The 21,425-nt window shown below is 43.0% G+C and overlaps 2 protein-coding genes across 14 annotated transcripts in view; both read right to left on the bottom strand.

Moving 5' to 3' along the window:
* LOC143299914 (uncharacterized) overlaps window positions 1-21,425 on the bottom strand; it is a 110,642-nt gene that overhangs the window by 7,946 nt on the left and 81,271 nt on the right. For all 13 annotated transcript variants that reach the window (XM_076613433.1, XM_076613440.1, XM_076613436.1 and 10 more), the window contains 17 exons: window positions 21,215-21,346; window positions 19,301-19,456; window positions 17,957-18,094; window positions 17,242-17,344; window positions 16,520-16,632; window positions 15,926-16,320; window positions 13,331-13,418; window positions 11,988-12,064; window positions 11,588-11,624; window positions 10,998-11,095; window positions 9,874-10,002; window positions 6,063-6,214; window positions 4,635-4,770; window positions 4,146-4,289; window positions 2,926-3,025; window positions 2,188-2,261; window positions 591-722 (listed from right to left, as the gene is read on the bottom strand). In XM_076613433.1, the coding sequence (XP_076469548.1) occupies window positions 591-722; window positions 2,188-2,261; window positions 2,926-3,025; window positions 4,146-4,289; window positions 4,635-4,770; window positions 6,063-6,214; window positions 9,874-10,002; window positions 10,998-11,095; window positions 11,588-11,624; window positions 11,988-12,064; window positions 13,331-13,418; window positions 15,926-16,320; window positions 16,520-16,632; window positions 17,242-17,344; window positions 17,957-18,094; window positions 19,301-19,456; window positions 21,215-21,346 (2,204 nt within the window). The remainder of the gene's footprint in view (window positions 1-590; window positions 723-2,187; window positions 2,262-2,925; window positions 3,026-4,145; window positions 4,290-4,634; window positions 4,771-6,062; window positions 6,215-9,873; window positions 10,003-10,997; window positions 11,096-11,587; window positions 11,625-11,987; window positions 12,065-13,330; window positions 13,419-15,925; window positions 16,321-16,519; window positions 16,633-17,241; window positions 17,345-17,956; window positions 18,095-19,300; window positions 19,457-21,214; window positions 21,347-21,425) is intronic.
* LOC143299916 (uncharacterized) overlaps window positions 1-21,425 on the bottom strand; it is a 113,939-nt gene that overhangs the window by 76,052 nt on the left and 16,462 nt on the right. The window lies entirely within an intron of this gene.

Genomic DNA, 21,425 nt, shown 5'->3' with positions numbered 1-21,425 from the left:
CAACACACTTCACAAAAACTTAGGGACACCAACACACTGCTGAACGACACATTTCACAAAAACTTAGGGACACCAACACACTGCTGAACGACACATTTCACAAAAACTTAGGGACACCAACACATTGCTGAACGACACATTTCACAAAAACCTAACCACACCACCCCATCGCTGAACAACATTCTTCACAAAACCTAAAGGACGTCAACACATTACTGAACATCATTCCTTCACGAAAACCTAAGCACGGCAACATATTGTTGAACAACACACTTCACAAAAAAAACAAACTTTAAAGACATCAACACATCCCTGAACAACACAATTCAGAAAAAAAGACTTTAAAACATCAACACAATGCCTAACAACACACTTCACAAAAACTTAAAGCACACCAACATACTGCTGAACAACACACTTCACAAAAACTTAAAGCACACCAACACATTACTCAACAACACACTTCACAAAAACTTAAGCACACCAACACATTACTCAACAACAGACTGTCCCTCCATCTGACCTATATAATACACCTTTTGTCCGTCACAATATACATTGTGCCCCTCCACCTGACCAGTATAACATACCTTGTGTCCTTTAACCTGACCAAGGGAGACAATGGTGGTGACGTCCCAGCTGTCCACCAGTCTCCACAAGTCGATCACTGTGTCCGCCAACGGGAGCTGGGTCACAATGCTGCCCCGTGCTGACAGGAACGTCTGTGGTGAAACAGACCAACAGGGACAGAAGATGACCATGCGCGATGCTGCGAAACGTAGTTGTCTTGCTATTTGGAGTGTATGACGGGCGCCAATAGCCGAGTGGTTAAAGCGTTGGACTTTCGATCTGAGAGTCCCGGGTTCAAAACTCGGTAACGGCGTCTGGGGGGTAAAAGGGTGGAGATTTTTCCGATCTTCCAGGTCAATATATGTGCAGACCTGCTTGTGCCTGAACCCCCTTCGTGTGTGTATATACACGCAGAAGATCAAATACGCACGTTAAAGATACTGTAATCCATGTTAGCGTTCCGTGTGTTGTGGAAACAAGAACATACCCAGCATGCACACCCCCGAAAAAGGAGTGTGGCTGCCTACATGGCGGGGCAAAACAAACGGTCATACACATAACATGTTTCGTGTCTGTCTTAATGTGTACGTGTGTGTGCCTGAAATTTGATAGAATGACACAGGAGATGAATGACAAAGGAGACGACTGATGATGCGCCCAATAGCAACCGTCAGTCGGCTCTACCCAGGTAGGCAGCCTGTTGTGCAAATGACCCTGTGTTTGTAAAGCGCTTAGAGCTTAGTCTCCAACCGAGGATAGGCGCTATATAAGTATCCATATCATCATCATCGTCGAATGCACCGTCCTCAGCTAGACGTTTGTGATGCTGTGCTGTGTTTCTGGATATCACTATATGACATTTTGATCTCTGTGAGAAATCATTGTGAACAATGTCTTCATTATTCACATACATTACCCCCCGAAAACAGAGTACGACTGCCTACATGGCCGGTGTAAAAACGGTCATACATGTAAAACGTCCACTCATTTATACGAGTGAACGTCGGAGTCACAACTCACGAATGAAGATAAACAAGAAAAAGATGAAAAAGATGAAAACTCATGTACGCGTTTCGAATCTAGCAGTTTACTCAGTTCATGTTTTGTTGTTGCTGTTGATGATGTTCTTGTTGATGTTACTGAACGTGAATATAGCTAACAAGTCACGCTGATATAGTTTTGTTTTTGACTCAGCTCTTCATCCAAACTCTGTCCTTGAAATGGGGCGCAAATTTGGGCAGTATCTTTTGTTCAAAGAACTTCTCCAACAATGATGCCCCATGTATAGTCATATATCGGCGCCCTGTTTTCATCAACTCTGCGATGCTGCAGGCTGCGTCTGGTGCAGTATAACTGAGGAGAAAAACTGCACTGGAAACCGCATGTGAAAAGAATGTCCAAGACGCTACTGGAGACAAGGAATACTTGATACTGTTGATAAAGATTAGTGTTTCACTTCCCCCCTGATTTCCCCAGTGGAGTGTCAATGCTGGTGGAGTGCTCCGTATGCGCTACAACCCTCACGAGGGCATAGAAAAGTGTGATTAAAACGAAAGGGAAAACATCAATCATTCGGTGCAGCTGAATGAATCAATCAATTCAGCAGTCAAGACGTACCGGTATGTAGACAGCATTGATGTACTGGTTCCTTCCTTTTGAGGGCCGAGTGATGTACACAATGTGGTTGTCATCTGCACACACACACACACACACACACACACACGCACACACACACACGCACACGCACACACACATACACGCGCACACACACACACACACACACACACACACACACACACACGGCGTAATGGAGTACATGCACATGCTGCCCGAACAACAATAACCAGAGACCTGACCAGATCTATTATTATCAAAAATGACTTTTACCTGGTGGGATTCTGCTGAGGTGACCACAAAACCATGTCTTTCTTCACTGTTCATTTATCAAGTACATATGTATGTGTGTGTAAGTGTGTTCGTGTGTTAAGATGTGGGGACGGGAGGCTGAGGCATGGGCGTGAGGGTGCGTGTGTGTGTGTGTGTGTGGGTGTAGTCTTCAATTTTACGTCTTCCCACTTGATGTGATATTAGATTGGGAAAAAAGGGGGTGTGGAGGTTAGGAGAGGGGTGGAGGTGGGAAAAGGGAGTATGAGGGGCGGGGGGAGGGGGGGAGAGAGAGGATTGGGGGGAAGAGGGAAAGGTGACTAAGGAACAGATGCACGTATACTGGCATGTGTGTGTGCGTGCGTGCGTGCGTGCGTGTGTGCGTGTGTGTGTGTGTGTGTGTGTGTGTGTGTGCGCGTGCGTGCGCGCGTATGTGTATGTATCTGCATACATGCCTGCACACAATATTACCTGGCAGAGCGTCAGGATTTCTGTTCTTTGCTTGGTTCTCCTCCTGGCTGGCTAGAGTGTGGGAGGGGTGAGTGAGGCACGTCCGCATCTGGCACAGTCTCTGGAGGAAGGGAAACAACTCGATATCAGTCATCAGAAAGTTATCCATGTGGCACAGTTTCTGGAGGAAGGGAAACAACTCGATATCAGTCATCAGAAAGTTATCCATCTGGCACAGTTTCTGAAGGAAGGGAAACAACTCGATATCAGTCATCAGAAAGTTATCCATGTGGCACAGTTTCTGGAGGAAGGGAAACAACTCGATTCAAGTCATCAGAAAGTCATCCATGTGGCACAGTTTCTGGAGGAGGGGAAACAACTCGATATCAGTCATCAGAAAGTCATCCATGTGGCACAGTTTCTGGAGGAAGGGAAACAACTCGATATCAGTCATCAGAAAGTCATCCATGTGGCACAATCTGGAGGACGGGAGACAACTCGATATGTCATCACAAAGTTATCCATCTGACACAGTCTCTAGAGAAGGGGAAATAACCTGTTATCAGTCATCTGAATATTATCCATCTGGCAGACACTGGAGAAAGGGAGAACACCACGCCACACACACACACACACACACACACACACACACACAGGACAACAGTAGAAGGGGCAAGAAGGTAGTAAGAAACTACGCAAAATGCAGAAAATCTAAAGGACGACAAAATCAAGTCTGGCGATTCATTTAGTTTATTTATTCATCATCGGCTTTGTCTGGGCTCATCGGAGAAAATGTGAACGTACTAAAATAGAACAAAAGAAAATAGAAATAGGAAAAAAACTAAATGAAATATTAAATTGATTCTCTCCTTTGCCGATCTTTGAAGCCACACTATTATTTTGTGATCCATGATGCAGATTTTACCCGCTGCCCGAGAAAGGATGGTCGTTGTCAGAGTAAAACTTTATGACTTTGAACGCTTCCCTTCGGGATTATCAAAGGACGTTTCACTGGTAAAGAATAAGGGGAGTGAGGTGGGGGGTGGGGGTGAGGGCGTGGGGGGGGACTCAAAGTAATCACAGGGGAATAAAAAAATAAAACAATTCCATTCCTGTTTACATAGACACAGCAACACAGAAACACACACGCACACATACACACACATACAAACACACACATGCACGCACGCACGCACCCCACCCCCACACCACCACACACACACACACAGAGTGTAGCACACCTTAAACTCGGCATCAATACGTGGCTGTGGCTGGTCATGACGGATGGTAGAGGGAAAGATGCGGTCAAAGGACGAGGTGTCCAGTCTGGAGTCACCGCTCATGTAAGCTTCCAGCACTGCCTCGTGCAGAAACTCGTATTGGCCCTGCACACACACACACACACACACACACACACACACACACACACACACACACACGGACAAATACACGCACGCGCGTATGCATAATTATCACAATCATACATGCGACAAAATCATATCTGTCTTAGTTTCTATCTATGTCACACACACACACACACACACACACACACACACACACACACACACACACGCACACGCGCGCGCATGTACGATTTTCACTTTTATACATGCGACAAAAGTATGCATTTCCCTTACCATTAGAACATTTCCATATCTATGTCTCTATCTATGTCTGTCACACACACACACACACACACACACACACACACACACACACACACACAGTACCTTGTTCTGCACCATGTGACACCTGTAGTCCCTCAGGTTGCTGACAGTGGTGTACAGGGAGATCGTGTCTTCCTCCTGACTCTGGTCCATCAGGATGTCCAGGGCAATGTACGTCCCTGTTCGACCCACGCCGGCACTGGGCACACAGTTCCACAGGTCAATACACCGTGTCAGCCACCATCGGGTTGAGTTGTGTTGTGTTGTGTTGTGTTGTATTGTATTGTATTGTACTGTGCTGTATTGCATTGCATTGCATTGTATTGCATTGATTTGTATCGTATTGTATTAGACAGTACTGTATTGTTTTGTATTGTACTGTATTGCATTGCATCGTATCGTATCGTACTGTATTGTATTGTATTGCATTGTATTGTTTTACACTGAATTGTAGTGAATTGCACTGTACTGTATTGTACTGTACTGTGTTGTATTGCACTGTACTGTATTGTATTGCACTGTACTGTATTGACCCCCCGAAAACAGAGTATGGCTGCCTACATGGCGGGGTAAAAACGGTTAAGCAAGTAAAAAAAGCCCACTCGTGTACATACGAGTGAACGTGGGAGTTGCATCCCACGATCGAAGAAGAAATACTATATTGCACTGTACTGTACTGTACTGTACTGTACTGTATTATGTTGTATTGCACTGTACTGTATTGTAATGCATTGTATTGTATTGCACTGTATTGTATTGTATTGCGCTGTGCTGTATTGTGTTGTATTGTAATGTATTGCATTGTATTCTATCGTATCGTATCGTACCGCATTGCATTGATACTCTTTGTCACAACAGACTTCAACGTGTAAAAATCAGGCTTCTGTTCCCAGTGAGAGTGCGTTGCTACAGTGCAGCATCACTCTTATTTCTCTGCCTGCAAATATAAGTGGGGTTTTCAAGAGATTTTGCCTTAGACAATCCTGTCTTTTGTTGCTGCGGGTTCTTTTACGTGAGTGAAGTGCATGCTACACACAGGAGCTCATTTGTTGTTTTTTGTTGTTGTTGTTGTTTTCTCCCATCACAGGGAGATCCTTTGGAGGGAAAAGTGCTGGGGGAGGGGGGGGGGGTGCTGGGGGGGGGGGGAGAACACAGTATCAGTAATTTATAGATATCATTTGTGATGTTCTGGGAATTACAGGTGTGCTTTCTACAGTGACTGTTTAGGCCTTCTCACACACACACATAAAGGAGATGCTGTGATGCTGTTAAAGAAAAAAAAAGAGAGAGAGAGAAAGAAAGAAAAAAATCTCCTTATTAAAGAACAGCATACTAGCAAGAAAGTTCTGCCGGTTATTACTCCTTTCCTTCTTTTTTTTCTTTTTTCCCCCTTTCATAAAGACAGTAGACTTATTTTTCTTTCTCCCAAAGACATAAAATTTGTTATCAAATGGGTTGAAAAAATTTTTTTTTAAATAAATAAACGCTCACCTGCAGTGCACCAAGAGAGGAGGGGCAGTTGGGGTGCGGGGAGCACGTGCTCTGACGTAACGCCAGAAGTCAACGAGAGGGGTGGTGGTGGGCACCTCGTGGTCCATCCACTTGACGTAGTGGTACTGCCTCACCTGTCGTTTCTCCTGGCCCTGTGTGCACAAAACTATATCACTTGACGTAGTGGTACTGCCTCACCTGTCGTTTCTCCTGGCCCTGTGTGCACAAAACTATATCACTTGACGTAAGGTACTGAATCGCCTGTCGTTTCTCCTGGCCCTGTGTGCACAAGACTACATCACTTGACGTAGTGGTACTGCCTTACCTGTCGTTTCTCCTGGCCCTGTGTGCACAAAACTATATCACTTGACGTAAGGTACTGAATCGCCTGTCGTTTCTCCTGGCCCTGTGTGCACAAGACTACATCACTTGACGTAGTGGTACTGCCTTACCTGTCGTTTCTCCTGGCCCTGTGTGCACAAAACTATATCACTTGACGTAGTGGTACTGCCTCCTGGCCCTGTGCATAAAACTATATCACTTGACGTAGTGGTACTGCCTCACCTTTCGTTTCTCCTGGCCCTGTGTGCACACAACTATATCACTTGATTAGTGATTATTATTTTATTTATTTATTTATTTATTTATTTATATTTTATCATTTTTATATATATTTTTTGCTGTTATTTTTAATTATTTTATTTATTTTTATTGTTGTTTTTTTTGTTGTTTTTTTCTTCTCAAGGCCTGACTTTGCGCGTTGGGTTACGCTGCTGGTCAGGCATCTGCTTGGCAGATGTGGTGTAGCGTATATGGATTTGACCGAACGCAGTGACGCCTCCTTGAGCTACTGATAAGATAAGATAAGGTACTGGCTCACCTGTTGTTTCTCCTGGCCCTGTGTGCACAACAATGACTTTATTTCCATATAAACAATGCACATCTCTGGCAACATTCAGTGACGCCAAATCATGTTAACGTCGATTCTCATAAAAGGTCATTATTTTGTCGTGAAACTGGGAGTACGATTAAGGCAGTAAACGTATATACCTCGTTTGTGTGGCCGGAACAAAGGATGTGCCTTAATCGGCCCCTAAACACTTTTGAGTTTCGATACGTTGATGATGATATGGACGGAGGCTTCTTTGCTTTAGCAACGCGTGCATCATTTCATAATGGTTTACTTTTGGAAAGCGGACACTGGCTGCTCATCTCAAGGAGATGCCCAGTCGTTATAAACAGGCTATAAACATTGTCGATATTTGTTCGCGGATGGAAACACTGACATCCATGGCATACACTAGAATTATTTCGTTTTTTCTTTTTTCCCCCCTTGTCAAGTCAGGACATGTGAATATTTTTAGCACTTGTGTCACAACTGTTATGTTAGACAGAGACATACGTGTATAGGCCTACATGGTTTAATATTTACCACTTGAAATGATATGACACGGGTACCCCCAAGCAAACACACACACACACACACACACACACACACATATATATATATATATATATATATTTCTGTCTTTCTTTCTTTCTTCTTTTTTTCATACTCCTGGGGCTGTATTCAAGAGATCATCGTGCTTGCAGGTAAATGCGTACACCAGCCTGCAGGTAATCTGCCTGAGGCAAGACAAACTACCCGAGGGTAAGCAATATCCGGTATTCAGGAAACAAGAGCCTACCCGCGAGTCTACAAACCCGAAAGCAATTTACCCTTACTATCTGCCATGGGTACTGCCCACGAAGCAGAGGTAAATATGCTGGAACCTTTTGCTCCAAACAATTTTCATTCCAAGAAACCACACAACACAAGCACATAAACACAAAAACATGGGAAGGGCATCAAGCATGGCTTATAAAAGCCCTTCCCAATAAGAAACAGGTAAGCACAAAACTTACTCAGACAGGTTAAAGGAATCAAAGTAAATATAATCACATTGACAAGTACGGGGCAAAACAATGCATGAAGAGACACGAGCATTGTGGCATTGCTTTTTACTGAGGGAGAACAGGCGTGCTTTGCGGATTGCACGTGTTTTGCACAATGTTCTGAACAGAAGTGGGGTGAGAAGAGCAAGCACAGAAGGGAATCCCAGGATTTTTTTTTTTTTAAACGAAACGAAATTTTATTTCACCAGGGTAATGAGATAAGCAAGTACACATGCTTTTTTCCACCCAGCGCTGGACAAAGAAAAAAAAAACATTTAAAAAATACACACAAATACGCAAATATCAAGTACAAGAAGAAGGGAAAAAAATAAAGTACTGGATCAATTTTTTTTTTTAATTTAAAAAAAAAAAAAAAAAAGAAAGGAAGGTAAGGGGAGTGGGGGGGAGAAACAATCCATCGACCATAAACAAAATTACAAGTCAGGATGGATTTGCTGCCTGAGATCACCGCGCGCGTCTTGAATCCGAAGTTAACTTCAATATAAACTGTACCCGCAGGTCCATACCATGACAAAGGCAACTTGCCTGGGGGCAAAATGAATTTTGTCTTGAATACGCCCCCAGAAAGCCACAACATTTGAAACCCAAAGAAGCCAGTGCAGCGTTGTCAGTCACGTCGCGGTCATTTTGGTAAAGGGAAAGAACTCCTACATGACAGACACGCAGTCAATTGCAGCTATTTCCCGTTATTCACCGTGGGCAGTGTCGTCTGCCGAGGCTTCAAGTGACTCCGTAATTGTGATTCGAACAACTGAAAGATTATTGCTTGCGCTGTAATGCATTTCAGAATTTCTGCTGGGAAAATGTTTCACCATTCTTCTTCGATGGTACAAGGAAAATATCAACTACGATTCTAAACACGACTCTGGTATGCCACGAATATCGACTTGTCAGTGTGATTGTGGCTGTCGTTTTTGTAACATTGCAACAAGTTGTCGGCGAATTACTATTATGGAGGGGTGGTGGTGGGGGAGAAGCTTGGCTGTCGATCACTTCTGGAAGACATTTGCAACATCCGTGATAAGGAATCTGAAGAACTGTATAGTGCAGTGGAAGTGCTTTTTTGTGTGCGTTTTATTTTTGGTTGTTTCTTTGGTTTTTTATCTTCGATCGGCAGACGGCACTTACCTTCCAACCTAGCTTCTTGTGTGTGGATGATTGCTTTGCAGAACCAAACAAAAAACAAAAAACAACAAAAAAACAACAACAAAAAACAACAACAAACGTACACAAAAGAAAGAAAAACAGAAACCAACAACAAAAAATACGTGAATGATCACGTTAATCGGAAAGCTGAGACAATAACTTAAATACTGATCAAACCCTAGATCTATAACATATTCGAAAATGTTTTAACGAACATTCAGTTTTCCTGAACACACTGATGGGAATGTTCATCAACGTACAAAATATGTGCTGGATATTTTCACCAGCCTTCATCCAGTCCTTGTGCCAGCCCATTCGGATCAGAATTCAGCACATACCGTTGCATCACGAATCATTGACCAGCTGCACACACAGCTGCGTCACGAATCTTGGATCAAGTGAGGTAAGTCTGTGGTATGTATTTCTTGTTACTTGACTTGCCAACAGTGTTAGATGACTGTGGCGTGATAACAAGCTCCTCCGCTGTCAGTTGGTGTCGTGTGCAAAACACACACGGCGCTTGCGCTTTCACGCACGCATACAGAGAGGGAGAGAGAGTGAGTGAGTGAGTGTGTGTGTGTGTGTGTGTGTGTGCGCGTGCGTGCGCGCAAGCGTGTGTGTGTGTGTGCGTGCGTGCGTGTGCGCACAGAGACAGACAGACAGACACACAGAGAGACTCTGTGTGTGTGTGTGTGTGTGTGTGCGTTACCTGGTTTTTCCCCACATTGAAAGTCCTAATGACAAAGTGAGCTCTCTCCTCCTCTTCAAGCCCGGTCACCTCCATGTGTCCAGTGTTCACTGAAGTTCCCCTTGCCGGCCAGTATTCGTGACATTTTTGCTAAAGAATTAATGGACAGACAGCCATGATTCCATATGAAAGGATTAAATCATTATATGTCAAGCCAGCATTGAACATAGAATTAAAGTTTACTCATGGCAGCAACCACCGATATGTATACATAAAAAAAGAAAAGAAATGCGAACGCCTTCTGATGTGGCCGGTAAATAATTTTAATTCATAAATATGAGTGCATGGCTTCAGCTTGTGTAATTAAACACACACACACACACACACACACACACACACACACACACACACACACACACACACACAATGATTTTGTTGTAACGCAATCTTGAGAGCATAACTTAATACGACTTAAAAGGATTGTAGATTGTCCATAAAAAGACTTGATCATCGTTCAGGAACACACACACACACACACACACACACACACACACACACGCACGCACGCACGCACGCACGCACACACACACACACGCACACACATGTTGGATTTCATTACTTTTTAAAAGCTCAACATAATCAATTTCGCATTGTTTCTTGCTGCTCTCCCGTCTTCCTGAGGAGTCTTCATTGCAAGTCACTCTATGTTTTTTTGTTGTTGTTTTTCTTTTTCATAAAAAAATCTTTCCTCGTTTTCATTCACGTTGAAGTTGCCCACATATGTACTGATAATGGCACATCCGTTGCAGCTTCAGTGATAAATTACAACCGACATTAGAGCGTTACCTAAAGGATACCAAGCCAGAAAAGAATTTAATCATACAAACAGGTTTACCAAACGACTCTGAAAGTTCCTCATCTCGCTCTCAACCTTCTTTCCTCATCCTGTCTGTATAAATGTCTTTGTTTGCTCTCTCTCTCTCTCTCTCTCTCTCTCTCTCTCGCGTTTTTGCTCTTTTGTTCTGTTTTGTTTTTTACTCTTGTATAATGGAGACCAGAATTACCATTGTAAGTGTCTACAAGAACATCCTGCCCCATACCCCACACCCACCCCCTCCCTTCCTAAAGCCACAGGACTCACTCACTTTGCTTCCTTCTTTGAGGTTGGTGAGCATGACGATGTCAGTGACCCCTTCTTGCCACACCATGCGCCAGAAATCGTCCTGTGTGTTAGACCTGGGGCCTGGGATAAACAACACATAGATATGTGTTGGTAACAACTAACATGAATGACAAAGTGTATTAGGTATCAGTGGACACTACATCTTCTTGATAGCTTGATGAACTATATATCTTTTGAACCGAAAATCTTTATTAAAAAAAAAAAAAAAAAATGCATCAGTCTTTTACACGGAAGTGCGCGTACGCGTTCGCCGCAAGCACACACAGGCCGCATGCATGCACACACATGAGCGCGCGCATGCACACACACAAAAACACATACACATACGCACGCACACACACACCCGATCACGTAAGCACACACAAACAAGCATACAAACACGTACGCGCACACTCCATCTAATGATATTATCATTTAAAATGAAAATACCTTAGTCGAAAGAATGATGGAACGAACATGAACAGGCGCACGAATGCACACACATACACATAGCATGCACGTATCCAATAGAGAGAGAAAAAAAAAGAGAGGTGGGATGTGGGAGAGCAGTACCTTGTGCTGCGATGTAAGCTTTTTCTGTCTTGTATCCCTGTACAAAAAAATTAAAAGAAAAACATTAAAATCAAAGCGGCATCGTGGTTGAATCGTGTCACTGCATGATTTGACATGTCACTCATAGCAGATTGCTAATGTTAAAAACCTGTTCGTGATCGGACATCAAAATCATAATTGCTGTACACATGTACATATTTGTTGTATATGTGTATACTGTACACTGTGATTCACACAGAGTAAAACACACACACACACACACACACACACACACTGCAAACAATGCCTCGCATATTCTCATGTGAAATCATTTCAGATACTTGATTCAAAAGCAGAGATAGAGGAAGAGAAAAAGGGGAAGAGAGAGGTGGGAAGAAAGGGATAAAGAGAGACAACGAACCTTGATAAAGCTGGCGTTGATGTAATCTGAGGCATCATCGCTATCCACTTGCTCTAGCACCACTCGGGTCTTGTCATCTGCAGAATACCAGTCCGTTTAGAATTTACCTTGAAATAGTTTGATTTTGTTTGTATGTTTGTTTCTAATCCGAAGGAAGGTGTTAAAAAGATGTAGATCATCCTATTGTTCTGTTCATTCTTCCCTTCTGTGTTTGAATCCGATTTTTATTTAATCGCTGACGGCACCGACAGAACTGACCTGAACTCACCATTCAACTTTTTTTTTTTTTTTTACCCCATAGAGTGTGTGGAATTCAACGCTCAAAAGTGTGCACGAAAATAATTGGCGTTATTCTTTGCTGTAAGATTTATCTGGCTATTTCTTATCAAACGGTGTGCACCACTGTACTGACTTTGAGGTGGAGCGATTATCTAAAAATACAAGTTAGTGCTGACACTAAATAGAAACAAGTGACCAGAACTGGCCGATCCTGTTCAATTAATTTTGTATAACGATTATTATGGATTTACAGAGCTACGTGTGTGAGAGATTCCTACATTTCATCTGCGGAAAGTATCACTCAAGGGCCAGTATATGACGGCTGTTCAGTTCAGTGCAGTTACTCATGGAGGCGTCACTACGTTCGGACAAATCCATATACGCAATACCACATCTGCTAAGCAATTGTCTGACCAGCAGCGTAATCCAACGCTCAGTGCTTTCTTATATAATGTGGGGGAGTTGGTGCGTAGCAATACCACGACACAGCCAGTATTTTAATATTTTTCTCTGTGGTATATGTTTGGACATGTTCATATGTCCCTTGATTTTCGTCCTGCGTTTGTTTTTGTTGGGGGGTTTTTCTTTGTTGGTGTTGATGTTTGTTTTGTTGGTTTTTGGGGGGTTGTTTTTGTTTGTTTGTTTTTTGTTTTTTGTTGTTTTTTTTTTTTGGGGGGGGTTGACTATCAAATACGTCTACTTGTAAACAGTGGATGATAACGCCATTTGAAATATACAACTGATCTTAAACCACTGCAGCTAGTGTTATCTTTTCCTTAGGTATATGTATGTGGGTCTGTTTGTCTCTGTCTGTCTCTGCCTCTATCTGTCTCTCTGTGTGTCTCCGTCTGTCTTTACGTCTGTCTGTCATGAAAACCCACTGTACGGCGAAGAACATGATATTTATATAATATTTCCTTCCCAGTAAGTGCGTTTGCGTGAACACACACACACACACACACACACACACACACACACACACACACACACACACACACACACACACACACACACACACTTCTTTTAAGTAGAACGATGTAGATGTTAGCCTTAAAAATACTCACACGGAAGAATGCTGTTGAAACGATTCTTGTAGTAATTCTCTTGCTTTTTCCCGTTTGCTACAGGGTACTCTTTCTCTTTGGCCAAATGCTGGAATTCAGAAAAATGTTGATATAAGCTCCAGATTGAAGACGCCTTCACCATCCAACTCACATGACTCCAGATTTATGTTTAATGTCTCTTCTTAACTAGACCTAAAGAATACTGTACATATATGCGTTGTGTATTTGCCAGTCTATCAAAACCGTTTGTTGATCGTTACTGGTGTTGGCTGTGCTGTCGTATTGAATGTGATCGTGTGTGGCCAGCGAAGTGATCCTGGAATCACATATCAAGAAAAAGCAACAGCAGCATGGGAAAGACTCTGGCAGTTCCTGGAGTTTGAGATATTCCCACTTTTTCCCAGCGCTGGCGACTCGCTCTCCTCAGGACCCCTCAGCGTCCCCCGCAGACCGTTCCTGTCATGGCCGTCCCGCCATGTTGGTCCATTGCGAGGAACACACAGTTTGACGGCTGCCTTTGATCAACTCCTCCTGGCGCTTTCTTTCGTGTGCGTGCTTTCTGTGGCCCTATGACAGCATCTTGTAGAGACAATTTCATGGCATGTATATGATTGTTGAGGACATTGTTCTTTCAAATCACATGGCCTGTCCTACGGGGTAACACGTCATTTCAGCGCCAACATTTCAGCGCCAACATTTCAGCACCGTACATTTCAGCGCCATACATTTCAGCGCCATACATTTCAGCGCCGTACAGTTCAGCGCCGCACAATTCAGCGCCGTACATTTCAGCGCCAAACGGTATGAGAGAGAGAGAGAGAGAGAGAGAGAGAGAGTTGTGAGTACATTTCAGCGCCAAACGGTATGAGAGAGAGAGAGAGAGAGTTGTCACTTCCATCTGGCGCAGAGCGTCTGGCGTCACATTCAAGACAATGGACTCTCAATTGACTACAAAAACGTTTGAAAAATTTCGCAAAGTTGATGAGAATGCTCCCGGGTTTGGCATATCTGCCTATTGATGACGTCGAGCAAGCCTTCGAAAGTGTCTTTGACCCTACATCGCCATTTTATGACGCCCGGGGCCAACCAGTAATTGACTACTTTGAAGACACGTACATCGGCCGACCTCGTCGCCGAGGCCCCCGTCAATCACCACTTTTCGAAATGGAAATGTGGAATGTGCATGACCGAGTCCTTTCGGATGCAGCGAAATCCAACAACAGTGTGGAAGGATTTCACAATGCATTCCAAAACCACGTAGGGGCGTACTCCCCAGATTTGTGGAAGCTCATTGCAGTCCTCAAAAAAGAGCAAGCCATGATTCAAGCTGACGTCATGCGTCTTATGGGAGGTCAGGCACCTGCCCCGAAGCGCCGAAAGTACAAAGACCTACAAAAACGTGTCAAAACCATCATCTTGCAGTACAACGCAGGGGATCGTTCTCTCATGGACACGATGGAGGGCATTGCTTTTGCATTCATGTTTTAGGAGAGGCACCAAACGATGCATATTCAGTGATATTCAGTGATTTTAATTTTTCATGTGATTTTATCTTTAAAGTTCAATTAAAAAATGTGATTTTAATTTTTCATGTGATTTTATCTTTAAAGTTCAATTAAAAAAGAACTCAAAGTTCAATTAACAGAAAGAACTCAAGAAAGACGAAGTGAGTGTTGGTTATATTCCTGTGTGTGTGTGTGTGTGTGTATGTGTGCGTGTGTGTGTGTGTTTATGTATTTAGCTAGTTCCCCCCCCTCTCTCTCTCTCATGCTTTGGCGCTGTAATGTACGGCGCTGAAATGCACGGCGCTGAAATGTACGGCGCTGAAATGCACGGCGCTTAAATGTACGGCGCTGAAATGTTGGCGCTGAAATGTCATGGAACCGTCCTACGGAGTTTCGCAGCCAGTTAGTTTGAGAACCGCGTACACAGACTGGTTCATTAAAACGCAGGGATTCCCCCCTAGACCTGCTCGTCCTACGGGAAAGAAAAATTCAAAAGAACCCAAATATCACATGAACTAAACAATTTTTTAAAAAAATTCTTTATGAAAATTAGCTACAGGATTTTGCATGATGATGCTACCTTGGCCAGAAACGCAGACTTTCAGAAAAGGTGAACTATGAAAAAAAGTCCAGAGTCATCATGACCGTCATTTAACCAAATGGGAATATCTTTTTTCTTCGTGTTCAAGCCATAAAAAGGGGACTGCTTTTTCTGAATGAAAACTATTATGGTCAACATGACATTGTCACGCGGCCGATGAACACATGCAGAGTTGTTTTGCATCGCATCATCTAAACGAGATACGAACGATACGGTTTCGCAGGAAGATAGTGTTTTTCTTTCTACAATTATTTTATTTTCCAAAAGTGTCGAGCATGGATTTGGCGTTGAATCGTAAGTGACTTTCTTCAGGCTGTCCTTTTTCCTGCAGTCGTAACTATGCCATCACCATTTGAATATCCTGGCTGGCAAACGTGTGTTGGTATACGTGGAATTCTGCACTAAACTCGTTTAGAACAGTAACCATACAGTGGCTTGAGCAGAGGACAAAATAAATAACTTTTAGGAAGGGAAAATGATGTGCCTCACCTCAAACTCGGCATCCACCGTGTCGTCCTGCAGGCTGTCCAAGATCGTCTTCTGCAGCTGGTCAAGACGGAAGGTGGCTGGCACAAAGCTGTCAAGCAGTGAAGGATCGTTGTTGTAGATTTGCTCCCCGCTCCACTCGGCGTCCATTTCTTCGTCTTCAGTCACTGGCTCTCTGCTGGCTAGCAGTGGCCTCTCTGCACCAGGAAGGGGCTTGGGTGACTTCTGTGGTGGACCTCCTGCCCCCGACTGGTCTAGAGGTGAGGGTTTGGGCGCCGAAGTCTGCTGTGGAAGGGAAACGTTCTCGTACACGGCTGCATTGGCCTGGGAGGGCTTGGGTTTGACTGCTGGCTTTGCCACTGGTTTCACTAGGGCCACTGGTTTGGCATCGATTGTGTCTGATGACATAATAAGCGAAGACAAATCTTTCTAAACCATTAAAGCAAAACAGATATAGAATAATTATATGGTTAGAAGAATAGTAATTAAAAAAGACTGAAACACATCGAGTACCAACAACACATCAAACGACCTCAGAGAAAATACCTTGGTATTTACCTATTCCGCATGTTTACGTACGTCAGTAATTACACATACTATTTCTGACTGGAGGTTGGAAAGCCAGAAGTGATGAGTCCAGTTCTTCCCGTTGACCTCTGTCCGCAACGCTGTTGGGCATTTCATTAGGCTTGGGAACTTGTTTTCGTCTTCTGCAACGATAAAGTACATATCTTTTAAATTCGCCTTACCATGAAATAACACAAGTGATGAGGAACAGTAAAACAAAATGACCCTATAAGTATAATACATGAAAAGCAAAATCACATTAATCTGTGCACCTTAATAGAGATCTTCAAGCCAGTGACACGTTGCACTTTTCAAACTATACATACAAGCAAAGAGAGAGCACTGAGGAATAAAAGCAGAAACCATTAAATTATCTGACCAAATCTGACTAAATAATCTGGGCAAAAGGTGATGTTCATATGATGGATAAGAGATGTTTGGTGAAAAATGTTAAAATAGCACATAATTCTTTATGCATTTTTAGGGAATAATTTCCATAAAAATGTGATACAATAGGGCATTACATAACAGGAAAACAGTATAGAGCACACTTTCCAACATATCATTTGCAGTTCGTTCACTTCATCTATCACACAACGTAAGCACACATAAGCAGCAGTAGGAAACAGCAGGAAAGAAATAGTTTCTCACTGACATCATTACAATGTAGGACAAATGACGCTCAAAACAACAGAAGAGGACAGTGCGAGAGAGAACAAGAATTCAGACAATAAACGATATTTTTCTCCCACCTTATCAAGAAGATGGTAATAAAGACAGCGATGGCAATGACGATGACACCCGCAGCCACCGCACCAGCGATTACAGGTGCGTCAATGCCACCACCCTTTATGGCTGTAGACAAACCAGATAAAATTACAGAGTTGATAGACGAATGTATGGATCATAATGGATGGACGTGTGACCAGATAGATGGAGGGGTGGGTCTATTTGTTTATATACATGTTCATATTTTGAATGATCGTAATTTCGTAACATTTTCAGTCCTCATAAATCTATTGTTCAGACAGTTTGTGGGATGATAACTACTCCAAAGTGAAACTACTGAGGATGGAAATATGGGAATATCAGTCGCGCGCGCGCACACACACACACACACACACACACACACACACACACACACACAGAGGCATATGGAGTATGAGGAAAGATGAGGAAGTGAGGGGGAAGTATACTACACATGAATATCGAATTGCAGAGGGGATGGTCAAATGTATCATCTGTTTTGCATAAGAGAAACTGTAACACACACACACACACACACACACACACACACACACACATATATATATATATATATATATATATATATATATATATATATATATATATATGTATGTATGTATGTATGTATGTATATATAAAGTAACTGGCTTCAATAAAGTTGAAAATTATTTAAATCGGAATCACAAATACAAAAAAAAAAAAACGTTAAGAACTACCAACCTTCAGCACAATATAGACCAGTGAAGCCTTCAGCGCACTGTCCTGTGCACTGACCCGTGTCGTGACGACACTCACTGATGTCTCGGCAGTTAGCACACGTCTGGTTACACCCCTCACCGTAAAATCCGTCTGGACATTCTGCAATATTCATATAGTAGAAGAAAAACACACAAAAAACTAATAGTTAGCATTGTTTTCCCCCTCATTTCGTGCAAGCTACATTCCCGCCTGTCTATACATGTAAGCATTTCTCTGTCTGTCTGTCTGTCTGTCTGTCTCTGTCTCTGTCTCTCTCTCTGTCTGTCTGTCTCTCTCTCTGGACATTCTTGAAGGAAAAAAACAACCTTAAATGGACCTATGAAAATGGTTTCCGATATTTGTGAGGTAAATTCGTCATATGATAGGGTCACACACACACACACACACACACACACACACACACACACACACACACACACACACACACACACACACACACACACGCCTGTTATCACAATTACAGTGAGCTTGTTGGTTGCTGCTTGTTACAATAGCACAGTTACTGCTGGTTCTGACCTGTTTGACACATGTTGTTACAATAGCACAGTTGAATCAGGTTCTAACCTGTCTGACACGGGTTGTTACGATAGCACAGTTACTTCTGGTTGTAACCTGTTTGACACATGTTGTTACAATAGCACAGAGTTACTGCTTGGTTCTAACCTATCCTGTCTGACACATGTTGTTACAATAGCGCAGTTACTGCTGGTTCTAACCTGTCTGACACATGCTATTACAACAGCACAGAGTTACTGGTAGTTATAACCTGTCTGACACAGGTTGTTACAATAGTTACTTCCGGTTCTAACCTGTCTGAAACATGTTGTTACAATAGCACAGAGTTACTGCTGGTTCTAACCTGTCTGACACATGTTGTTACAACTGCACAGAGTTACTGTTGGTTCTAACCTGACACATGTTGTTACAACTGCACAGAGTTACTTCTGGTTCTAACTTGTCTGACACATGTTATTACAACAGCACAGAGTTACTGCTGGTTCTAACATGTCTGACACAGGTTGTTACAACAGCACAGAGTTACTACTGGTTCTAACCTGTCTGACACAGGTTGTTACAATAGCACAGAGTTACTGCTAGTTCTAACGTGTCTGACACATGTTGTTACAGCTGCACAGAGTTACTGGTAGTTATAACCTGTCTGACACAGGGTGTTACAACAGCACAGAGTTACTACTGGTTCTAACCTGTCTGACACAGGTTGTTACAATAGCACAGAGTTACTGCTAGTTCTAACCTGTCTGACACATGTTGTTACAGCTGCACAGAGTTACTGCTAGTTCTAACCTGTCTGACACAGGGTGGTGGGTGATGATGGTGTGTCGGTCCATCCCGGCTGACATCCGTCAGAGCAGTGTCCTGTGACAGGGTCACACGTCTGACCTCCTTTGCATTGACCACAGCTGTGGACACAGTCCTGGCCATACGTCTTGTCTTGACAGTCTGCAAGAACACATCTCTGTGTTAAACTGTACACTGTAAACACATTTCTGTGTTTAACCGTACATCTGACACACATCTCTGTGTTTGACTTTACACTGACCATAGCTGTGGAGACAGTCCTGGCCGTACGTCTTGTCTCGGCAGTCAGCACGGACATACATCTCTGTGTTTAACTGTTCACTTGACATCATCTCTGTGTTTAACTGTCAACTTGACATCATCTCTGCGTTTTAACTGTACACTGACCACAGCTGTGGACAGTCCTGGCCATACGTCGTCTTGACAGTCTGCAAGAACACATCTCTGTGTTAAACTGTACACTGTAAACACATTTCTGTGTTTAACCGTACATCTGACACACATCTCTGTGTTTGACTTTACACTGACCATAGCTGTGGAGACAGTCCTGGCCGTACGTCTTGTCTCGGCAGTCAGCACGGACATACATCTCTGTGTTTAACTGTTCACTTGACATCATCTCTGTGTTTAACTGTCAACTTGACATCATCTCTGCGTTCAACTGTACACTTGACATACATCTCTGTGTTTTAACTGTACACTGACCACAGCTGTAGGCACAGTTCTGGCCGTAGGTCTTGTCTTGACTGTCTGCAAGGACATACATCTCTGTGTTTAACTGTACACTTTACACACATCTCTGTGTTTTAACTGTACACTGACCACAGCTGTGGGCAAAGTCCTGGCCATATGTCTTGTCTTGACTGTCTGCAAGGACATACATCTCCGTGTTTCAACTCTGTATTTTCCATGAAAAACATGTTGTTGTCGGTAGGTGTTGTTGTTGTTGTTGTTGTTTAGTCCTGCAGAAAAGGTCTTCGGAAGAAAACATTTGTCATTTCTAATCGTGTTTGTGTTGACAGTTTCTAATCGTATTTGCATACCTACTCATTGTATTGCTTGGTGCATTCTTCCGCATAACTTTTGTTTTCAGAAATAATCGTTCTACAATCTCTGTGTGACATTGCATGTTGATAGACTCTTTCTGCTGTATGGCTCCATTCTCCATGGCTACGAAGTACCTGTAAGTGTTCTGGCCGTGCCCAGAACATCCAAATGCTTGGTTGAAGGAAAAGAGGGGTTTGACATTCGTCAAGCCTTTAAAATCACATCCAGCTTCCGATAGTTCACATAGTCCTGCAGCTCTGTGAGGAAACATATAGGTATATTGTGCCAGTTCTTTCACCAGAAAAGGAACCTTTTCTTCTTCTGGCCAAAAATATAGTAGTTATGAAACCTGTTATTTTGTTTTTATATTTTTTTTAATTGGTAGTGTATATACTACATTAATTGGCACAAGTTTAGACCAGCTGGTCTATAGTGTTTTCTTTAAACACGTTGAATACTTAGTTTCAGCTATAAAGAGGGTGGCGATTGACAAGCATTATAACACATGACGAAATAATTAAAACGTCAGTTCATTGGACCTTTTTTCCGGACATTTCTAGGGGGTAGAGGGGGTGGGTTAGGGTTGCTGAGTAAACATTGTACATTACTGTGCGTGGTATAATAATAGTCCAGCGTTCCAAGGATCCTTTTTATGTGGTGTCCTGCTCATTTATGTCATGCTTGTCACGTGGCTGGTTTGTGTTAGCAGTGAAATGTGTGCCTGCATTCTGTCTGGGAAAAACAAAACAGGATCTCTGTGAAGGTTCTCTAGCAGAGCACCGTCTACACAAACTAAAGCCAGAATTCAAAGTAAAAGACTAGAACCTAACCACTCCTCGAAAAAGGATATACCTGTTTCACAGAAAGGTGGTTGTTTTCCAATAGCACAAGTGCAGAGTCCTGTGGTCTTGTTGCATGGGGCGTCATTCGAGCAGCTCCCACACTGGTACATGCAGTTCTCTCCATACCAGCCATCCTGGCACTCTGTAAACAGCAAAATCAGTGAGCTTGAGTGTGTGTGTTCGGTGTGTGTGTGTGTGTGTGTGTGTGTCTCTCTCTCTCT

This window comes from Babylonia areolata, chromosome 25 (genome assembly GCF_041734735.1).
Source record: "Babylonia areolata isolate BAREFJ2019XMU chromosome 25, ASM4173473v1, whole genome shotgun sequence".
Classification (NCBI taxonomy): domain Eukaryota; kingdom Metazoa; phylum Mollusca; class Gastropoda; order Neogastropoda; family Buccinidae; genus Babylonia; species Babylonia areolata.
Note: the sequence above shows the minus strand (reverse complement) of the source record. Positions and strands in the feature narration are given on the sequence as shown.